At 43.1% G+C, this 18,492-nt stretch overlaps 1 protein-coding gene across 9 annotated transcripts in view; it reads left to right on the top strand.

Moving 5' to 3' along the window:
* The window catches only part of TBXAS1 (thromboxane A synthase 1), a 229,289-nt gene extending 214,067 nt beyond the window's left edge, over positions 1 to 15,222 (top strand). For all 9 annotated transcript variants that reach the window (XM_069003037.1, XM_069003042.1, XM_069003040.1 and 6 more), the window contains 4 exons: positions 8,395 to 8,483; positions 10,903 to 11,040; positions 12,924 to 13,086; positions 13,695 to 15,222. In XM_069003037.1, coding sequence (XP_068859138.1) covers positions 8,395 to 8,483; positions 10,903 to 11,040; positions 12,924 to 13,086; positions 13,695 to 13,769 — 465 coding nt within the window. In that variant the 3' untranslated portion in view covers positions 13,770 to 15,222. The remainder of the gene's footprint in view (positions 1 to 8,394; positions 8,484 to 10,902; positions 11,041 to 12,923; positions 13,087 to 13,694) is intronic.
* Positions 15,223 to 18,492: the final 3,270 nt, after the last annotated feature.

The following is an 18,492-nucleotide window of genomic DNA, read 5'->3' as shown; positions in this document are numbered from 1 at the left end:
TTCAAGTGCTATCAAATCTTTTCACATACCAGTTGTAAATTGCTTTGTTGTACCCAAGGCAGTCAGAACTTTCCAGGGGGAGCAAAAGAGGAAAAGACACTGAATAGCTTTGGTTAGAATATACTTTTTTCCCCTTTCTTTCTCCATTTTTTTTATTTTCAGTTGAACTGTGAGAAGTTTCAACAGGAACAAACTTTTCCTTTGTGCCTTGTAGAAAGGGTACATGCTAAAATTTGGAGCTTGGACTGGACGTGGCTTTTACTGGTAAATTTTACCTGTGTTAGGTAGAAGGTGCAGAAGTCTATGCCAAAGAATTGGAGCTTTGGCACCAGAAGCACTTCTTTACCTTCTGTACTTTTAATACCATCAGTTCCTCAAGGACAGCCTGAACCGTGAGTTATGATTTTGGCAGCTGAAAGCAAACAAAGCTCCTTTTTGTTTAAGTCCTATTTAAATGCCATGCAATGGATTTCTTTCTTTTTTGGTCACTTTAAGTCTATGCATTCAGAGCAGCGCTTGTCTATTTATGAACAGGAGTCACATTGAGGTTGAAAAATAAAAATCAGGCTAGTTAGGAAGGCTTGAGCTGGTGGGTGCTCAACTCTTAAGGTTGTAAATTGATGGTCTCAGTCTTCAGCACCTTTGCTGGCCCCTTGTGTTTAGGGGAGGGATTATTTACCAGGAGCACCTCACACATGCATTTGGAAGATGACCAACTAATTAATGTTTGCTAAACGCTTCGCGAGCCTCAGGGGAAAAACAGCCATGGAAAGGCAAAGTCTTATTATTGTTGTGCTGCACCTAATGTACGTTACATGTTTTCAAGGCATCAGGCACTCCATAAATGTTGTGTGGTATTAAAACTGACCTGCCCTTGTCAGAGCAAATAATAATTATGCTGAGTGATGAGAGAATCTTGCATTTTCTCTGCTATGAATGTTTTCCTGTTTACTAATTCAGAAAAAGTCTCATCCAGCAATTGCTGAAGCCAGTTGACTTAAGCAGCCACTGGCTCAAGAAGGGCAAATTACAGAAGTAATTTATTTTGTGTAAAGCTCTGATCTCCTCATAGGTTGGACTGTGCTCTCTAGGGCATATTTCCCCAAACTGCATGCCTGGAGCTGAGTAACCTCTCAGTCCATAAGGCTGCCATGGAGATGGAGAACAACCAAAGACAGCCTCAGCACACAGACCATAAGATAGCCTCTATTTGCAGCATGAAAATTCATGCTGATGCCTTTTAATATAAACATAACGTGAGGAACATTTGATTAAACCAAACACACCTTTCATATACAAGGCCCTAGTTTAAAGCACTGTCACCTCCATAGAGAAAATACCAGCTGGAGCAGGAATGATTAAATTAAATCATCTGGCTCTTATGTGATACCATGAATGTCTACTGAGAGGAGAAAAAAAAAAAAGTCTCTCCTCTTTATTCCTGTAGATCTGCAGCAACTATCAAGAGACACTTCTGTAGCAGGAAGGATTAAGTCTTGCACAAACTTCAGTGGTTAATGTGCTTTGGACTGGTGACATGCCCTTCGGACAGACCTACCCCAGTTTTATAATTCTCTTTCTCAGCCTTTTGGGCCTCTGGCAGTCCTTTCTCCTATTTAATTTCCTCCTTGCTTCCCTCCCACTGGGATCCTTCACCATTCAGCGTTTCTGCCACCCAAGTAGAAATTTTGATTGTGTCAGACAAGTGTAGAAAGAGAGACTTTTGAGCCTCGGTGGGCTGTGGAGAGAACTGGGGCAGATTTCCTGGGGGGTGAGTGTTTTTTAAGGAGTCAAGAAAGATGCAGTCTCTGTGCCTCTGCTGAGCTTAGCCTGCTGCAGTGCATGGGCAGGGATTATACCACATCACAAATAGCTGGAGCAAGGCATGCATTGCATACAGGTAGGGAGCCACTTCTAGAGCGGAACTACTTTTCCCCATCCAACCTAAGTAAAATAATAAAAATTAGTATAGTGAGGGTACTTATGTATGAAATGCTGCCTGGCCTGGCAGTATCAGCACACTGGGGACCTGCACCTTCCTTTGTGACAGCAGAGCATCCCAGGCTCCCAGTCTCACAATTATTTAATTGATTTTCATTTGAAGGCACACACTTCTCTTGGCAATCTGGGACTAGGGGAAGCTGACAAATTTACAAAACCTAAACAGAAACAGATTTTATTTCTCTTTTCATTTGTAGCTTGCCTGGTAAAGTATTTCCTCATAGATTTTCTTCTTTTTTCCTGACTTTATTTTTTCTGGATCTTCTACCTGATGGCACGCGTTCTGTTCTTGCTGATCACCATGTGTCAGTAGTAATGTAGGTGGAAGGGAATTTCTGACTGTTTTGGTTGCAGCTTTTATGTTTATCGGTTTGGCTTTGGGACACTGTTCAGTTTCAGGAAGTATTTTTATCTCACAGAAGTTTCCTTGTGAGTAGTGATGCTACAAAGACCTTGTTTTAGCACTGTGGAAGCTACTGGAGGTAGTGCAGGTCTGTCTTCTGTCAGGAGCTGAATCCTTTGATTCAAAAAGCAAAGTAACATTAAAGTGAGTTGACATTGGTGTAACCTTATACCTTCTGGCTCTTTCCCCAGCGCTGTTTGGTACATCCTTAGAACTGCATTTTCCTCTCCCTTACACTGACACAGCCCCAGGGAGCTGTGTGGATTTGCACCAAAGGGGTGGAGGGAATTTGGCTGCAAGGTCTGTGTGTAATGTGGTTATCAGTGCGAAACTGGTGCGCCAGCCTTTCCCAGCAGCTCTGAACTCGGCCTGCAAATCAGCACCTTCCTCTGTGTGCGGTCAGTTGACTTGCATGGTGGTGAACCCAGAGAGAGGTGGAGTTGAAGGTGAGGGTGACTGGCAAGTGATTTGAACAAAAAGCTGTAAGATTAAATTTATTTGGCACTCACAGTCTTTAGGAGGAGCTGGGAGGAGTTTGTTTGAGGTGTCTGAAGCACTGAGTGTTGTCACATTTTGAGATGTGCTTCAATGAGCAAAGAAGCTTTGCCAAAGCCAGTGAGCAGCCACCAAGGGTGGGGGTGAGAGCCTGACAAAATTCCATTTGAATAACAACCCAAGCAGATGAAAAAGGTGGCAGGTGACCCACATGGAACAAAGAAATAAATTGAAAGCTTGGTAGTGAGTTTCGGATAGCTTTTTCTTGCTTCTGGGGAAAGATGCAAGAGGGGATGGAGCTGAGAACTTTAACGTTGATTTCTGAGAGCAAGTGAGAAGGCACAATGCTGATGGTAGATGCTCTGGTGCTACCAAGGTGTGCTCTAAGGCTTTGAGAGGTGCCAGGCAGCTCAGAAAGTCTCTTAATCTGGAAATCAGGCTTGTTGCCCCATTTTTCATTCCTGAACCTTGTCCTTAGTTCTGTAGTCAAGAACTTAATATTTTGCTAGAAGGTTCTGTAGGCCTCTGTCACTAGAAGTGGCCAACAGACACTTAGTGATTTTAGGCAGACTCTTCTCTGTCTTGAGGCCATGATTTGTCTCCCAGAGCAAGTGGGACTCAGGAGCTTCAGGGTTGTGTTTCCTGAGCAGCACAGACTAGTTCTGCCTGGTGCCTTGGCTCAGAGACACATCTCACCTGGCAGGTGCAGGCTGGACCACAGACAACAGAGAGGAGCAGGAAGTGTTGTATGAGGACTGCCTTAAGCATTTTTGAAGTGTTTGGTCCAAGTTCTGGGGATAAAGTTAAGAAATTTTACTTGATCAACTTGGTCCCTATCCTGCTGCCTGAGATCGTAGGGAGGCTTTGGTTTGGTGCTTTACAGGGGTTCCAGCATGTTGTCATGGAAGGGGTAAAACATGAGACAAGGTTTTTTTAAGTGAGTTAAGGATAGGTACCTGTTAAACCAATCCACCCCTTTGTTTCATTGATCTGCATTTTGAGTGCAGTCCTGTCTGTAACCTGTCCTTTGGTGATATGGTTGTTGGCAAAGTTGTTGTGGGGCAACCCTAATTTGACTTTCTTGTACTTAACATTCTTGCATTTTTTCCCCCTCTCTGAGGCTGAGTGAGGCACTCAGGCTCTAGTTCTGTTAGTGTATCCTAGAGGTGGCCAGAGAGGTCAAGAACCCAGGCAGATTCTTTGATCTATTTGCAGCTTTTGACCCATTTGATCAAGAAACACTATTGACCTGCTTGTGAATGGCTGTGGTCTGAATAGCCCTTTGGGCAATTTGAAAGGGAGTTGGGTGAGAGTAATTGGGGGGGTGATATTGGCTTTTTTTTGACTCCTATCCTGTTGCTATCCAAAGTCTACATTTTGGGGAGGAGCCCATGTGGGCTGTGTAGCTATGCATACGCAATAACTCATGGATCTGCATCTGTGCTTAAGCAGATCTGCACGTCATCTCTCTGACCTGGACTTTGTCACAGCCACACCTGCCCATGAGCCATTGGATTTGGATTGCAATTTCTCAGAAACCTCAGCTGGTTCAATATCAGGCCATGACTCAGCAGTGCTCCTTGTGAGGAATGTGGTCTCCGCAGGCTTTGCTGCTTCTAAATTGATTTCAGGTGCACGTCACACTGTCAGCTGCACAAAATTTTCTCTGATTTTTTTCATTCCTGGATGCTGAGCATCACTAGAGCATGGCCAATAGGATAAGTGGAAATCTCTTATTCACTGATGTGTACTTTGAATTACCATTCCCAGAACAGAGGCGGTAGAGGAGGATGATCATCAGCTACTTTGGGGAAAAGTTAGTGTCTCGTCTTGAGCTGTCACTGAAGATGGGTTCATGCTGGACGTTGTATGGAAGCTACTGAGGTGCAGGCATATGTTCCCTTCTGCTGACTTGGCTGTGGTGACACCAACCACAGCCAGCAAAGAAGAGCCAGCAACTGGGAACAGTAACATCTCAAACTGCAGCAGAGTGATTGGCCAGACCGCTCCTGTCAGCACTTGGATTCCCTTGCTGTTCATTGAGGAATTAAAAGTTAACTGAGGGCGGTGGTAAAAAATAGGTTTGCCTGCCTAGAAAACGTTAAAACCAATATTGAAAAGCAGAGGTGGATCTGAAGGTAGTTATCTCTCTTGGAGTTTATATGAGGATTAAAACACGCGTCATCCTTGTAGCACATAGGCAATTTTATAATCACTGCTGGTATTTCACCTCAGGGTACTCTGTGGGATGAAGAATTAATTTCCCATCTTTTTCCAAGTAATGGAGGCTTGTGATTTTCTGTCAATCATAAAGGAGAGTCTGTGGCCAAACTAGATGCCAGAAGTGATTGAACAATCTGGGATTGGTAAGGGTGTACCACCACCCTTCCAGAAACCAAACTGGGGAAACATGCATGCAGAGAAATGCCACAAGATGTTACATGGCCATTTCACTTCCACATCAACAGGAAAAGACACTACGAGGCTATGCAAAGCACAAGAAAAACTGCTGTGCAAAGCAGTGGCTGCAAAATTAAAATACAGGATGTTTTATTATATGCAATGTCTTTTTCCTCCCTCACACCCCCCCATCTCTGCTTGTTAAAGACAGGAATTTTTCTTAGTGAAAAAAACATCTCATCTTGAGTACAAGGCAATTTAGACAATTTTTTTTTTTCAGGGGGTTAAAGTGGCATGTTTGCACAACACCACCCTCACCCCAGCAAACCTGCCAGCAGTTGATAGATATAAATAGGGACATTTAGGGGAGAAAAGCATATTTATGTTCCTTTGAAATGTGCTTGGCTAAAGGCATATTTTTAAGAGAGGGAGTGGAAAAACAAATGGAAAATATTTTCTTTGAAAGGGGGAAAAAAGCAACAAACTGTCCTTCCTGAATAGAGATGCTTGGCTTGTGTGTACTTTATGCAGCTGCAGGTCAGACTTTGCAAACAACTACTAAATTAGGTCCAGCTACTTTGATGCTAAAAGCATGGAAGTGCCAGTAATTAAGTTGCATCAGATGTAGGAAATGACTGATGTGTCTGTCATGCTCATGATAGCAGAGTTCACTGCTGCCATTTGACTGACCCCTCCTTTTTTATGTAAGCAAAAGGAATTTTCTTCTAAAGAAAATCAGCTGATTTTACACCTTTGTTTTGTTTTCTGAACTGCTAATCCCCTGAAGGTATAGAAGCTATTTGAAAGAGCAAATCAAAGCTCCAATAATTTAGTGTTATATTATTCGTTGATGTATGGTTTGATTTAGTGGCTACTTATTATATCAGGTTACCATATAATTATCTTAATTATTGACTCCAGAAGTAAGTAGAGGGATTATGAGAGAGACAGGAAGGCCCAGTGGAAAGAGCATGGTTCAGAGAATCAAACCCATCTCGGTGTGCTCTTGGCTCCACCACTCATTTTCTCTGAGCCTGGACTGTTCTCTCAGCCAGCCTGGCCATGAAATCATGAGGGATTGCAGGAACAGGACTCAGATGCTGACTCAGGATTCAAAGAGATGCAGGAGAGCAGTATAAAAAGGACAGGGGAAAGTTCTGAAAGAGAGCTGTAAAATGGGCAAAAAAAATAAAAGAATGCACACCACAGCATGCATTTGCATTGAGGAGTGGAGCACCTCGGTGGGCATGGAGAAGGGGAGTGAAGACCTGAAATTTGAGACTACATTTCCAGCCTCTGCTACTGATTTCCCAGACAAAATTAGGCAGCCCTCAGATCCCTTTCTGCAAAACAAGGGTGACAAAAATAATTCTCCCAGCTTTGGTTTTAGTTATTGGAATTATTGGAGCACTGTTCCTCACACAGCCTTCAGCCATGGTTCTCACGTGGCTTTTAGTTTCCTGGTCCTTGGTCTGATAATCACTGACCTAAGCCAAAGGGTTGAGTTAGCAGGCACCACTACAAGATAAAAGCCACACTGCAAGACTGGCAATGCAGTCCATACTTCCTGTATTGATAATATTTGTCATAAACTGACAAAATACTTCATCTATTGACAAGCTGAGTTGCATTTTTCCCCCTGAGAGAGGAGCACACACACTGGTTCTACTCAGCCCGTGCAAATTACTTTCTCTGCTTCTGCTTTTCTTTCCTGAGCCAAAAAAATGGGGATAATAGAATGTATCTATTTCCTTCCTAGAAAAGATCAGTTAATGTGAAATGGTGCGTGGTGGCTTAGTGCTGAATAAGTGGGATACTCTAATCCAGCAAGGTATCCTTGTTCTATTGTATGCCTTTTCTGCATACCATCTGGAGTTGTTCTCTGCTCAGTATTTTCAGTATCTACCATATGTTTTTGCATGAAAATTCAATAAAATATGCATTATACATGAAAAGTGCTGTAGTAAATAAAGGAAGGATGGAATCCAGTCCCCTTTGTGAACGGCAGGGGCCCCAAATCTTCATAAAAGGTTTAGTCTAGTCTGACGTCTGTGCTTTTCTCCAATTTTCTCTGTGTCAGTCTTTAGGAGATGCTCTAATTTAAAACAAAACTCTACTTTCCTGATGAGGTTATTTGATGTTCTTCTGCTGCCCTCTGCTGAGAGCACTGAATAAAACAGGGAAGATGTCCTTTTTCCAAGGAAGGTAACAGTGGAAGAAATTCCCTGTTTGTCCGTGTGCTGAGTCGTGTCATTGCTGCTGTTTGGTGTCTCTCGTTGTCTGTTTATTGCCAGTCAGAGGGCAAAGCCTTCTGAGCTACAGCCCTGTTGGGGTTTTAGTGCCCACCACTCCTTGTCAAGGGCTGAATGGCTTTGTTGGATTGTGAAAATGTGGGCTCAGGCATTGACCACCATGAAAAATTAAGCAGCATTAAACAAGGGCTGGAGGAAACAGGCTTCTCTGCTCAGGCACTGTTGCAGTCCTGCCAGGTGGGATTTGAGCTATACCTCAGCACCTCCCTACCTGGCAGATCAATTTAGCACTGCTTGCTGTTCCTCATCGGGGTGCCAGCTCTTGCAGTGCCATCTCCATCCCTCCACAGGCATCACAGCACTAGCACTGTGCTTTATTTCTACAGCTGGGAAAGTGCAGAGGGGTTGTTCCAACTTCAACAGCAATAACTGAAGGACTTGCTGTTTCTTGTGAATGAAGTGTGAGCCGTGCTCTTGCCCTTGGGAAGAAACAAGGGTCCTGTGCAGATTTTGGTACACGTGTAAGACAATAGCTCTGTTGTAGCTGTTGATTCTGTCTGTAATGACCTGCTTTTAGTACTCCCTAGCAAGTTGATTTATTATTATATCTTCAGCTGGGCTGTGCACCAAAGCGTTTTGATGATGAAAGGAATGTTATACACACATTTAATTACTGCCCACATTTTTGTATAATTTTATCATTTACTGTTTTAGATGAGACATCGAGTTCTTCTACAGGAAAGATGCCCAGTAAAAAATAGATGATTTAAAAGCTAATCTGAGATGAATTTGGCACTTAACATGTGAGAAAATGTAATTGTTCCTTTCGTCCTGCCCTTTCAGATGGTCCCTGATTACCAAAATGTACAAGAACTCCCTTATCTGGACATGGTGATTGCAGAGACATTGCGCATGTACCCACCTGCATTCAGGTATTTTTTTTTTTTCCTTCTGATTCCACAGGATAGCTCTCTGGCTCTATTAAATGGAAATCTGATGTTGGAAGACCAATGGTCTCTCAGTCTCTGTGCCAACATCAATACTGCTTTGTGCATTTGAAAGATATAATGCAGCCTGTTGAAGGAAAGCTGGAAAATTCTGGTATTTCTAAAGCACATTTTTACAGTGAATTGGCCAAGGTTGCTTCCTCACCATTCTTCACATCCCCCAAGGTTAGAGGATGGAGCCATTTTGAAGCAGGTCTGGCCTTAGAAAGCCAGAGGCTGCTGCTTCCACGTGCCTCAGGCTTCAGGGATATGTGTCCCTACCCTGTTGGTTATTAAGGCCCTGACCTGTGGAAGGGTTGCAATTCAGAAAGTTGTATTTTACATGTGTGTTTAACTTTGGCCCATTCACACTTAGCACTGCATTACACTAATAGAGCTAAACTAATGGTTAACGTCCATGAACTTTCAAAAGTTTTGTCCCAATTCACACCAGACTAATTCAAGTATACTGATGAACTGAAAACAAGGGAAAAAGAAATTAGAAAACTGTTTGATTGTTAAAGTTCCAAGTTATCACAAGCATAAATACAGATATTAAGAAATAGAATTTTTCAAAGTGATCAGCCAGTTGCAATACTTCTCATGAAGCAAATTCATATGACTGGAAAGAAGTCGAAGCTGAGCTTGTTGTGAGAGCTTTTGAAAAATTTAACCCATGACTGCAAGCACCTTAAAAGAAAAAAAGCTTAAAATCATATTCTCTGCTATATGTTCATTAAGATTGGAAGTCAAGATTTTTTTCATGGGCATCTGCAGGATTGTTCAGAGACTAAATATCAAAGAGATCTGCTCCTGGATGAGATGATGGGGCTTTACTGTGTTAAACTTGGGGTACAGGTGGAAATGGTTTTGCTGGTTAAAGTGACAGGGGTCTTTGAGTTTGGGCTGTATCACTGGGAAACAATCTATGTTTGTCAGATGGGAGACAAAACTAGAATGGAGCAAAGTTGTTCTGAAGTTTTGTTTGGTGTTGTCAGTGCTGTTTATTGATCTGGCTTTTACTCTGATAGATGTGGAATGGATAGAACAGCCCAGTGACACTGAAAGATGGTAATTGCCTATGACAAGGCTAAAGCTGAGTTAGGGGAAAAATCAGCAGCAGCCAAGCTTGTTATAAAATGAGTTGGTTTTAATTTTTTTAAAATGAATTTGCTATCCAGAGAACTCTCTCCCCCAGAACTCATGTTTCTGTTATGACCAAATTCACGTAAGAATGAGAAGGGTAGCTTCAATCCTTTTTTTTTTTTTTTTTTTTTTTTTTTTGGCATGCCAGTGTTTTGTTCCAGGTTTGGAGCCTCCGTTATTTATTTGTCTATGAGAAAGAGAGATGAGTGACAGTGAGGAAAGAATGTGTTCCTGTAATGATACCAGACTGACAGCCCTGAAGCTGAAATCTTTGTTCAGCTTTCTAAGCAGAGTGTGGGAAGCAGCAAAGGAAGTTCCTGCACATTGTTTCGCCCCTGTGCTTGCAGCTGGTGCCAGGGAATAGCTCCCCGACTGAGATAGCAGGGCACCCACCTGGTCTGGGCTGATTTGGGATCTGTAGTGACCACCCAAGCACCAAAAGATCTGCATCAGAACCTACGACCACACATGCACACCGACACTCAGTCCTTTGTAAGGTTTACAGAGACAAGTTTGGCTTTAGCAGGCCGCGCTCCTGAGTGATTTTTTTGTCATTATGAGGTTCCTAAGGACACCTCTGTCACCTATCACCACAGGGTGGGAGAAGACTGCAGAGTTTTGTTGTTAACATCATGCCTCTCTTTGATGAGTGTATGTGAAATGTGGTTTTCCAAGGCTTGTGAATTGGTTGTATTTCTGGAGTAGCAGCAGCAGCAGAACACTCACCCCTAATATTGAAACCATCCCTTGCTAAGTTTCAGGTGCTGCACCAACAGGGGGAGCTTCTCAAATAAACAAACTCAAAGCTATATTTACTATCCTTTTTTTTTTCTGGAAGCCAACCAACGTGTTCTTTCTACCTGTCATTAGAGGTGACTGAGAGATTTCATCAGCAATTTTCATAAAGAATGAGTCTAAACCCAACTTCAACAGCAAAATTGCAGTTTAGCAGTTAATGCTTTGGAAAGCAGTACACAACCAGAAATGCTTTCTTGTGAAAAGGGCAAAAGTCAGCCAGCTGGGCTGGAGTTACGGACTTCTAAGTGGAGATGATTATAACCTGAGAAGACACTGGCATCAGCAACAGTTGTCGCATTTATCTATGAGGAATTGTTACCCCAGCAACTGTATGGTCAGATGAAGACAGATACTTTTATAGATCTCTCCTGCTGTGTTTTTAACCTTTTTTAATAATCTGGGATGCATGATGTTGTTGCAGATTCACTAGGGAAGCAGCTGGAGACTGTGTAGTGCTGGGGCAGCATATTCCAGCTGGAGCTGTCATTGAAACTGCAGTTGGACACCTTCACCACAACCCTGAGTTCTGGCCAGAACCCGAGAAGTTCATTCCTGAGAGGTACGTGGAGTAATGCTTTTCATTCTTAAGTTGAAGTCCTTACTTGGGCCTGTGGGCACAGAACTCCAACCTGTCCAGTGCAGACACCAGGTTTGGCTGCTCTTTCACAGCCACAGTCACCCACTATTCGTCCAAACCAGCATTACCACTAAGAGGAGCACAGATTCATTTAGACCATAAAAACATGTGATTTCTACTGAATCAGACAAGTGATGATAGTGGTGTATCCCGCAGAAGGTATGAGATTTGGTCAAGGTTGAACAGGTTTTCAGACCTGTTTCCAAATCAGATACTGTGAAATGTCACTTCTGGGTGCCAAAATTCTGAAGTGGGATAGTATATTCACCTGGGAATGTACCTGGGAAACTCATCCAGCTCCTGGCTCGTTTAGAGCACCCTTTTCACCTGAAACATAAGAGTGTGGCTGCTCTGTGAGTGGGGAATCTACCCCATCTCCGACTGGGAATTTGCTGTCTGTCTGTAAGTCAGGATCCTTGGTTCTTGTTTGGCAAGACATAGTTTCACATGGAGCATTTATTGTCTTCAGTGGGTGGGGAGAACCCTGTCAAGCTGTGGTTTTGTACATGCCCTGTGTTACAGGTGCTGCCTTGAGCTTACAGGGAGAGTTTCAGCTGATGTGGTGCTGTGTGGAAGCGCAATTTAGTCTTGTGGGCAGCTATATTTTTAAACTGTTTTGTGGGCAGATGCATTTTAAGCTACCACTACATTGAAAAGTTTATTAAAAAAAAAGTGCCTGCTCCATAAACAACTGGGTGTGAGGCAGGCAGCCCAGAACTATCTTTGCCAGTAAGACAACACGTGTGTGGTGTAGGTGGGTTTGCCTAATGCTCCTTCTGGAGCAAATCTAGGCATGTGCTCCATCAGACTCTTTTGGCCATGAAGAAGAGCAGTGCCAGGGTTAGAGAAGCCCAGAGATTTTGCTGGAGAGGAATCTTAGCAGTAACTGGAAGTCTGGGGTGGGTATTTTTAGTAATGCTTCTCTAGAAATGCTTTCTTAATTGTTTATTCACCACTTTAACAGTAGTATGAAAGGATAAAATGGTTAGTGGGGGCTGCAGTCCCTTTGACTCACACAGTGCTGTTCATTATGAATCTGAGATTAATTCCCTTTTGAACCTTCCCTGAGGAATGATGCATAATTACTAACACTCTGCTCAGCTTGTATCAGTTGGTAATGTTAGTAAGAATGATAAGAGCATAACAAAAAATAAAATAATTCAGCTACAACCCCCCCACCACCATTTCATTTTGAAATTGGCCGTAGAAGTTAAAACAAGGGAGACTTTAAATTTACCAGAATGATATATGGGGGTGAGCAAGGCAAGAACTGCCTGAACCTGTTTGTATGGGATATGCAACAGTGCTTAGTACATGAGTTAATGGTCCTTCAATCTCAAATTAGGGGCCTCTACAGTACTTTTTGGAGTAGTGTCTCAATCTTACTTAGGTTATCTAAGCATAGGGATGAAATTAGTGGAAATACACAATATTATTTTTCTCCAAAGCTCGAAATAGCTTGTATTGCCTCTCATCTCTTTCTACCCTGCATGAGTTCTCTGGGCTTTAGCAGTCTGAAGTTCTTAGAAAGTGAATCCAAAAAGATGAGAGATTTTCATGAAAGATAGATTGGAAGTAATACTCATGTCTCCACATCCTCTCCTGAAATCACCAGCTGACAAAGGCTGATGGCCACAAGTCAATTATCTGTTTATTTAAGATGTCAGGACATAATCTGTCAATAGTCCCCTTGAACTGTCCATTAAGATCAATTGAAATAACCAGCATTTGAGATTTGAATGAAAAACATGGAATCAAAAGAAAAAAGCATTTCTTGAACTGGTTTCCATCTCTGCATCTTTTAGGTTTACAGAGGAGGCCAAGAAGGAACGACATCCCTTTGCATACCTGCCCTTTGGGGCAGGACCCCGTGGCTGCATTGGCATGAAAATGGGTTTGTTGGAGACCAAAATGACTCTGCTGAGAATTTTGCAGAAGTTTCAATTCAAGACCTGCCCAGAGACTGAGGTTTGTAAATGCAGAGGCTTAAAGATCACGCTTGTTAACTTGAGGGAGTTGACAGTGTGTCTTAGGACAACTGATTTGCCTTTGTGACTTCTCTTCATTTGAGAAAATTGGTAGAGACACTTCCATAATAAGGAGGGATAAGAGGCCCGGACTGCATGTTTTAAGCAAAATATGATTTAAGATATACAATTTTCCAACAAAAGACCTGTTACACAGCCTTGCCTTAGTGGAGAGTAGTATGGCAGACCACAGGCAAAATGCCAGGATCCATAGAGGGTGAGAATGTGTGTACATATCTCACAGGAGCTCAGCTCTTCAGTATAGGCCTATTGCTATGGAGCTTGCACCCAGCTCTAGAGTTTACAGAGTTAATTTCTTTCCGTTCAGATCTACAGCATTCCTGGGTAACCACTGCCTCAGCCTCTGGCTGTAAATTCTATTTAATATTATACTACCACAGCTGACTGTAAAACAAGTACTTTACAGCTTCCACAGTAATCCTGGTATGAACTGGTCCTCCAGCAAAAATGTCTGTGTGTATGTGGGGCTGTCATACACACATAAACAAACACATACAACTGCACATAAGATGCCCTTTTTTCTTTCAGATTCCTTTGCAGCTCAAATCAAAAGCCACACTTGGACCAAAAAATGGAGTCTACATTATGCTGGAATCTCGCTAAATGGAAATGTGCATCCTGAAGCCTTCTGGGATGAGGCCCTTTGTTAGTGATTCACTGGGTATAATTGTTTTTCAAAACTCCAAGGACAGGTTGGAGCCTAAGTCCCTCTGATGGTCAGTAGATGCTTCCTCACTGCCCTCCTGTGGGACAGCCTCCAGTCACTTTTTAAAATGGGCTCCACAGTCTTTTTTGGAGGTTTTCAAATTGCTGTGAATGGTATCTATGAAGAAGCATCCCACTTTGACTTGCTTTTCTACATCACACTTCTTCTCACTTAATCTTTGAGAATGCTTTCCTCATGCTCGATTTCCACAATTTACAGTAGATTTTAATTTCAATTCATTGCATGACACATCCTTCTCATGCACTTGTGAGTCCCTTCTCTAGAGAAAGCCCCAAAGACACCACAGTTACAGCAGAAGACCTGGGATGCAGTGCATTGTATTTTATCATGAGCTCCACTAACAGTAAAAGCTGAGGCTCCTGCACAGTGCTTAATCTCTCCCTGTGTCTGTAAAGCAGGAGGAGTTGCACCTCCTTCATGCTTTGAAGAGATTTTCAATACACTTAGATTAATAATTTGCACTTGGCACATTCCATCGACATGACAGAAGAAGAATGAAGAGCTCCCTGGCTTACTAGTAAAGTTCCAATAGCTAAGACCAAAGAAATGAGGTGACAGCCATTTTGGTGGCTGCTGAACTGCTGTTAGAAAGGTGGCGTCAAAGAAGATATGAATTCAAAGCAAGCAGGAGGACTGGAGGAAATTTAAGGGTAATCAGAAGGTGTTGGTACATCTGCTTCATGGGGAGGCCTTTCCTTTCCAAGCATTGCAGCTGGCACCATCCCTGTCTAGCTCCTTGAATCAAGGAAATTAAGAGCATGCATGCACTAGAGCCAGTGGCAAAGGGGTGGGATCCAGGATCATCAGACCCAGCAGTTCTCTTGACTCTGTCTGAGACACTGGAGCAGGTCATGTCCCAAGTGCCTCACTCCCCTCAGGAAGGAACTTGTCTGATTTCCAGCTGCAGCAGCCCCGTGGATCTGTTCTAGCTGTGTGACTGTGCACGTGCATCTTCTCAGCCAAAACAGCCATACACTTCCATTCCTCACATTCCCTCTGTCCTACTCCTCTGCAAAGCCTTCACCCACCACACTGCTAGTGTTGCACAAGAAGCTGGGAGGGGACACAGCTGGGACAGCTGACCCTCACTGACCACAGGGACATTCCATACCCTATGGCACCATGCTCAGCACATAAAAGCAATGGAAGAAGAAGGAAGGGGGACAACATTCGAAGTGGATGGTATTTGACTTCCCAAGTCACTGTTAACACCTGCTGGAGCTCTGCTTTCCTGGGGTGGTGGAACACATGCCTGCACATGGGAAGTGGTGAATGAATTCTTTGGGTTTTGTGTGGCTTTTGCTTTACCTATTAAACTGTCTTAATCCATGAGTTTTCTCATTCTTACAGTTCTTTCCCTTATCCCACTGTGGGGGAGTGAATGAGCAGTTCTGAGGGGCTGAGCTGCTGGCTGGGGTTAAACCACAACAGAAGCATGAGAAGAGATTGGTGCAGTCAAGACCCTTTTTAAAATTTTATTTATTCTCATGTTTTTTCTTTAAAATTCTTGTATATAACAAAAATTCTTGCAGCATTATAAAAATAATGAAGCACCTTTGGTTCTTTGCAAGTCTTGACCTTCTGCCTGCTTGGCATAGTCTGCTTGAGGTTTCCTTAGGTACAGCATCTCTCTTGGTGGTGTGCACAGAGAAATGTTGCAGCAGCAGGAGGAAGAGACTGACTGCTCAGCTTCACTGCAGGGATGGAGCCATCTGCTCACTGATGCCTGGCTAGGTCCCTGAGTTTCTCTCCAGCAAGCATCTTTTGCTGCCTTCTTTCCACATGCTGCCTGAACACTGATCAAATTACTAGATCTTGTTCCTCAAAGATTGTCTCTTTCTCTTTCATGTGGTTTTTTTTTTTAAACATGTATCTATAGGTAGTAGTGGTGAAGTACTGACTGGGGCAGTCTTGGAATTGTTCCTTTTTCCACGGAGCATCTCTGGCATGCTAAACAGAAGTTCCCTGTTACAGACACACTGATTAAATGAATTGCTGATGGATAGATTGTTATTCATTTGAAATGCAACATGCTGTATTTACCTTAGTTTCTTCACATTATACATAACTTTTTCCCTCCTAAAAACAGTATGTTGGAGGCTGATTTACTGTGCAGCTTATACACAGAGTTGGCAAAAAGCTGGATGGGCCTTGCCTAAAAACTTCCCACCTGCCTGAATGAGCAGCAAGTTTATTCCATCTAAAGTCATCTGTCAAAGGCTTGTTTGTATTCCTTACATGAATTAGGAGGTTGTCATGTGCTTCATTTTTGACAAAATACTCCAAGCCTAAATCAAGCTTGTCCCTTTCTTACACATGATTTTGTATAAACTCTTCTTGCCAGTCCCTGCCTCTGCAACGTGGGTAGTGTGGCTGGAGCACTTAGCAGTGAAGACTGAGGCAGAAGTCATGGAATATATCAGCCTTCTTCATGTTCTGGGTAACCAGATCTCCTGTTTCCTTCTAGAGAGGGCCCACAGTTTCCTTAGTCTTCCTTTTATCACTGACATACCTATAGAAGCCTTTTTTGTCGCCCTTGACATGCCTGGCCAGATTTATTTCCATCAGGGCTTGCTTCAGCTTTCCTAACCTGATCCCTGACTGCTTAGACAATTTCTCTGTATTCCTCCCAGGGTACCTGTCCTTGTTCCCACCCTCTTTAGACTTTTTTGTATTTGATTTGTTCAGGAGCCCCTCATTCATCCATGAAGGTCTCCTGGTATTTTTGCCTGACTTCCTCTTTGTTGGGATGCATGACTCCTGATCTTGGAGGAGGTGATCTTTGAATATTAATGAGCTTTTTTGGGCCCCTCATCCCTCCCTTTAATCCTGACCTGTAAGGTCTCAGTCAGCTCCTCATCCATCCCTAGGTGGAGCTCCATGCACTACACCTGGTCACTGACAGAGGGTGACACCCCTTCTCATCTCCTCCAACAGTCCTTCCTCAAAAGCCTGTATCCTTCCATTCCAGCCCTCCAGTCACAGGAGCCATCCCACCATGGCTGTGTGATGCCAGTGAGATCACAGACCTGCAGGAGTGCACATCTCTAACCCCATTTTTCATTCTGCATGCTGCATGTGCATGCACAGAGACAGTCAAGATGGGCCCCATCTTACTGGCTGGAGTGGCTGGAATTCCCTTGTGCTGCTCTTCAGGTGATCTCCTGCTGATCTGTGATCCCTCTCCAGGCTCTGTGCATCTCTTGCTGGCACTGGCATCAAACTGGTACGACTGGGATGCATTGAGGTTCCTCTCCACCAGCATCATTTCAAATATTGATTCCACTGGAAAAAACCAGTCCTGCAGTGGCTGCAGCTGTGCATCACATTTTACAGGCTTGGGAAGTGAACCAAGAGTCTTTCCCAGCTGCATCCACGTTGAACATGGACAGTATGTGTGCAAGTAAACTCACTTGAGTCTGTGCTAACAGTCTTTCAACTGTTCTGCAGGCTTCTGGTTAGGAAGTGTTATGTGTTTTCACCTGTCAGTTTGTAGCACTGTGAAACAGAGAAATTATTTTTTGCATCTGAAGGCAGATTTCTGGAAGTGCATCAACCCTTGTTCTACATGCAGGCTGAGACAGACAGCTAGAGAAGACAGAAAAAAGGCTGCCAGCTTTCCAGTAATACAGGAAGAGCCCCAAGCCATTTGTTCCTTCTCAGTAACAGTTGGCGATACAGCCACCAGACACTGCAGACACTGTACCAGGACACTCAGGGGTGCTGGACCTCACCCTGGCTGTGTGAGCTCAGCAACACACCTGCAGAGTGAGCTCTGGCTGGGCTCAGTGAGCCTCTGGAAGCACACATTTCCAGAAAAACAAGGCATGAGACTGGCAGCAGCTGTCCAAAACAGAAACTGGTAATATTGCCGTAATCACAGTGTGTTTTTGCACCTATACAACATGATCCTGAGCAGAGCTGGTTTTAGAATTAATTAAAAAAAAAACCAAACTAAAAAAAAAAAAAAAAAAGCTACCAAAAAATCCCCCAAACAAAACCAAAACAATAACAACAAAAAACCCCACCCCCAGCGTTATGTTTATATTTGCAACAGCAAAACATAGCTTTATATCCTTAAGTAATGGTAACTATTTAGCATTTCTGGTACAACATGCTTCAGTCAACAGCAGTTGGGTCTAGGGAGGAACAAGGGAGCTGGTTTAAAATAATTCCTCTCCTCAGAAACAGCAAGTGTGTTGTCTTGCATTGCTGAGCTGTGAGTTTGTTTAAAATTTGGCACGTCTGTGTTAGAAAAGGGTTTTAGTCATTCTCTGACAGCTGATACCAAGCAAAGGCTGCTTGGTAAAGGAAAGCTTCTATTAAATGTCTTCTGGTCTTTGTAATGATGACAGAAAGCTGTCAGTGTAAAATGGTATTTTTAATGAGGCTGCTGATAGAAAAAAGGCTTTACAGTTTTGTACTTTATAAATAGTATTCCTAGAAAAACAGAGTTGGGTGGCAGAAATCATTATGCTTCGTGGATTGCAAATTTGAACTATCTATTCTGACCTGGCATTAAACTGCAGAATTTCCTCTCTGTGTGAGATACTTCAGGAAATGACCACCTTCTCATTTCCCTTTGTTAAACACCCTGGA

This window comes from Aphelocoma coerulescens, chromosome 1A, assembly GCF_041296385.1.
Source record: "Aphelocoma coerulescens isolate FSJ_1873_10779 chromosome 1A, UR_Acoe_1.0, whole genome shotgun sequence".
NCBI lineage: Eukaryota > Metazoa > Chordata > Aves > Passeriformes > Corvidae > Aphelocoma > Aphelocoma coerulescens.
The sequence above is the reverse complement of the archived record's forward strand: the minus strand, read 5'-3'. Positions and strand labels throughout refer to the sequence as shown.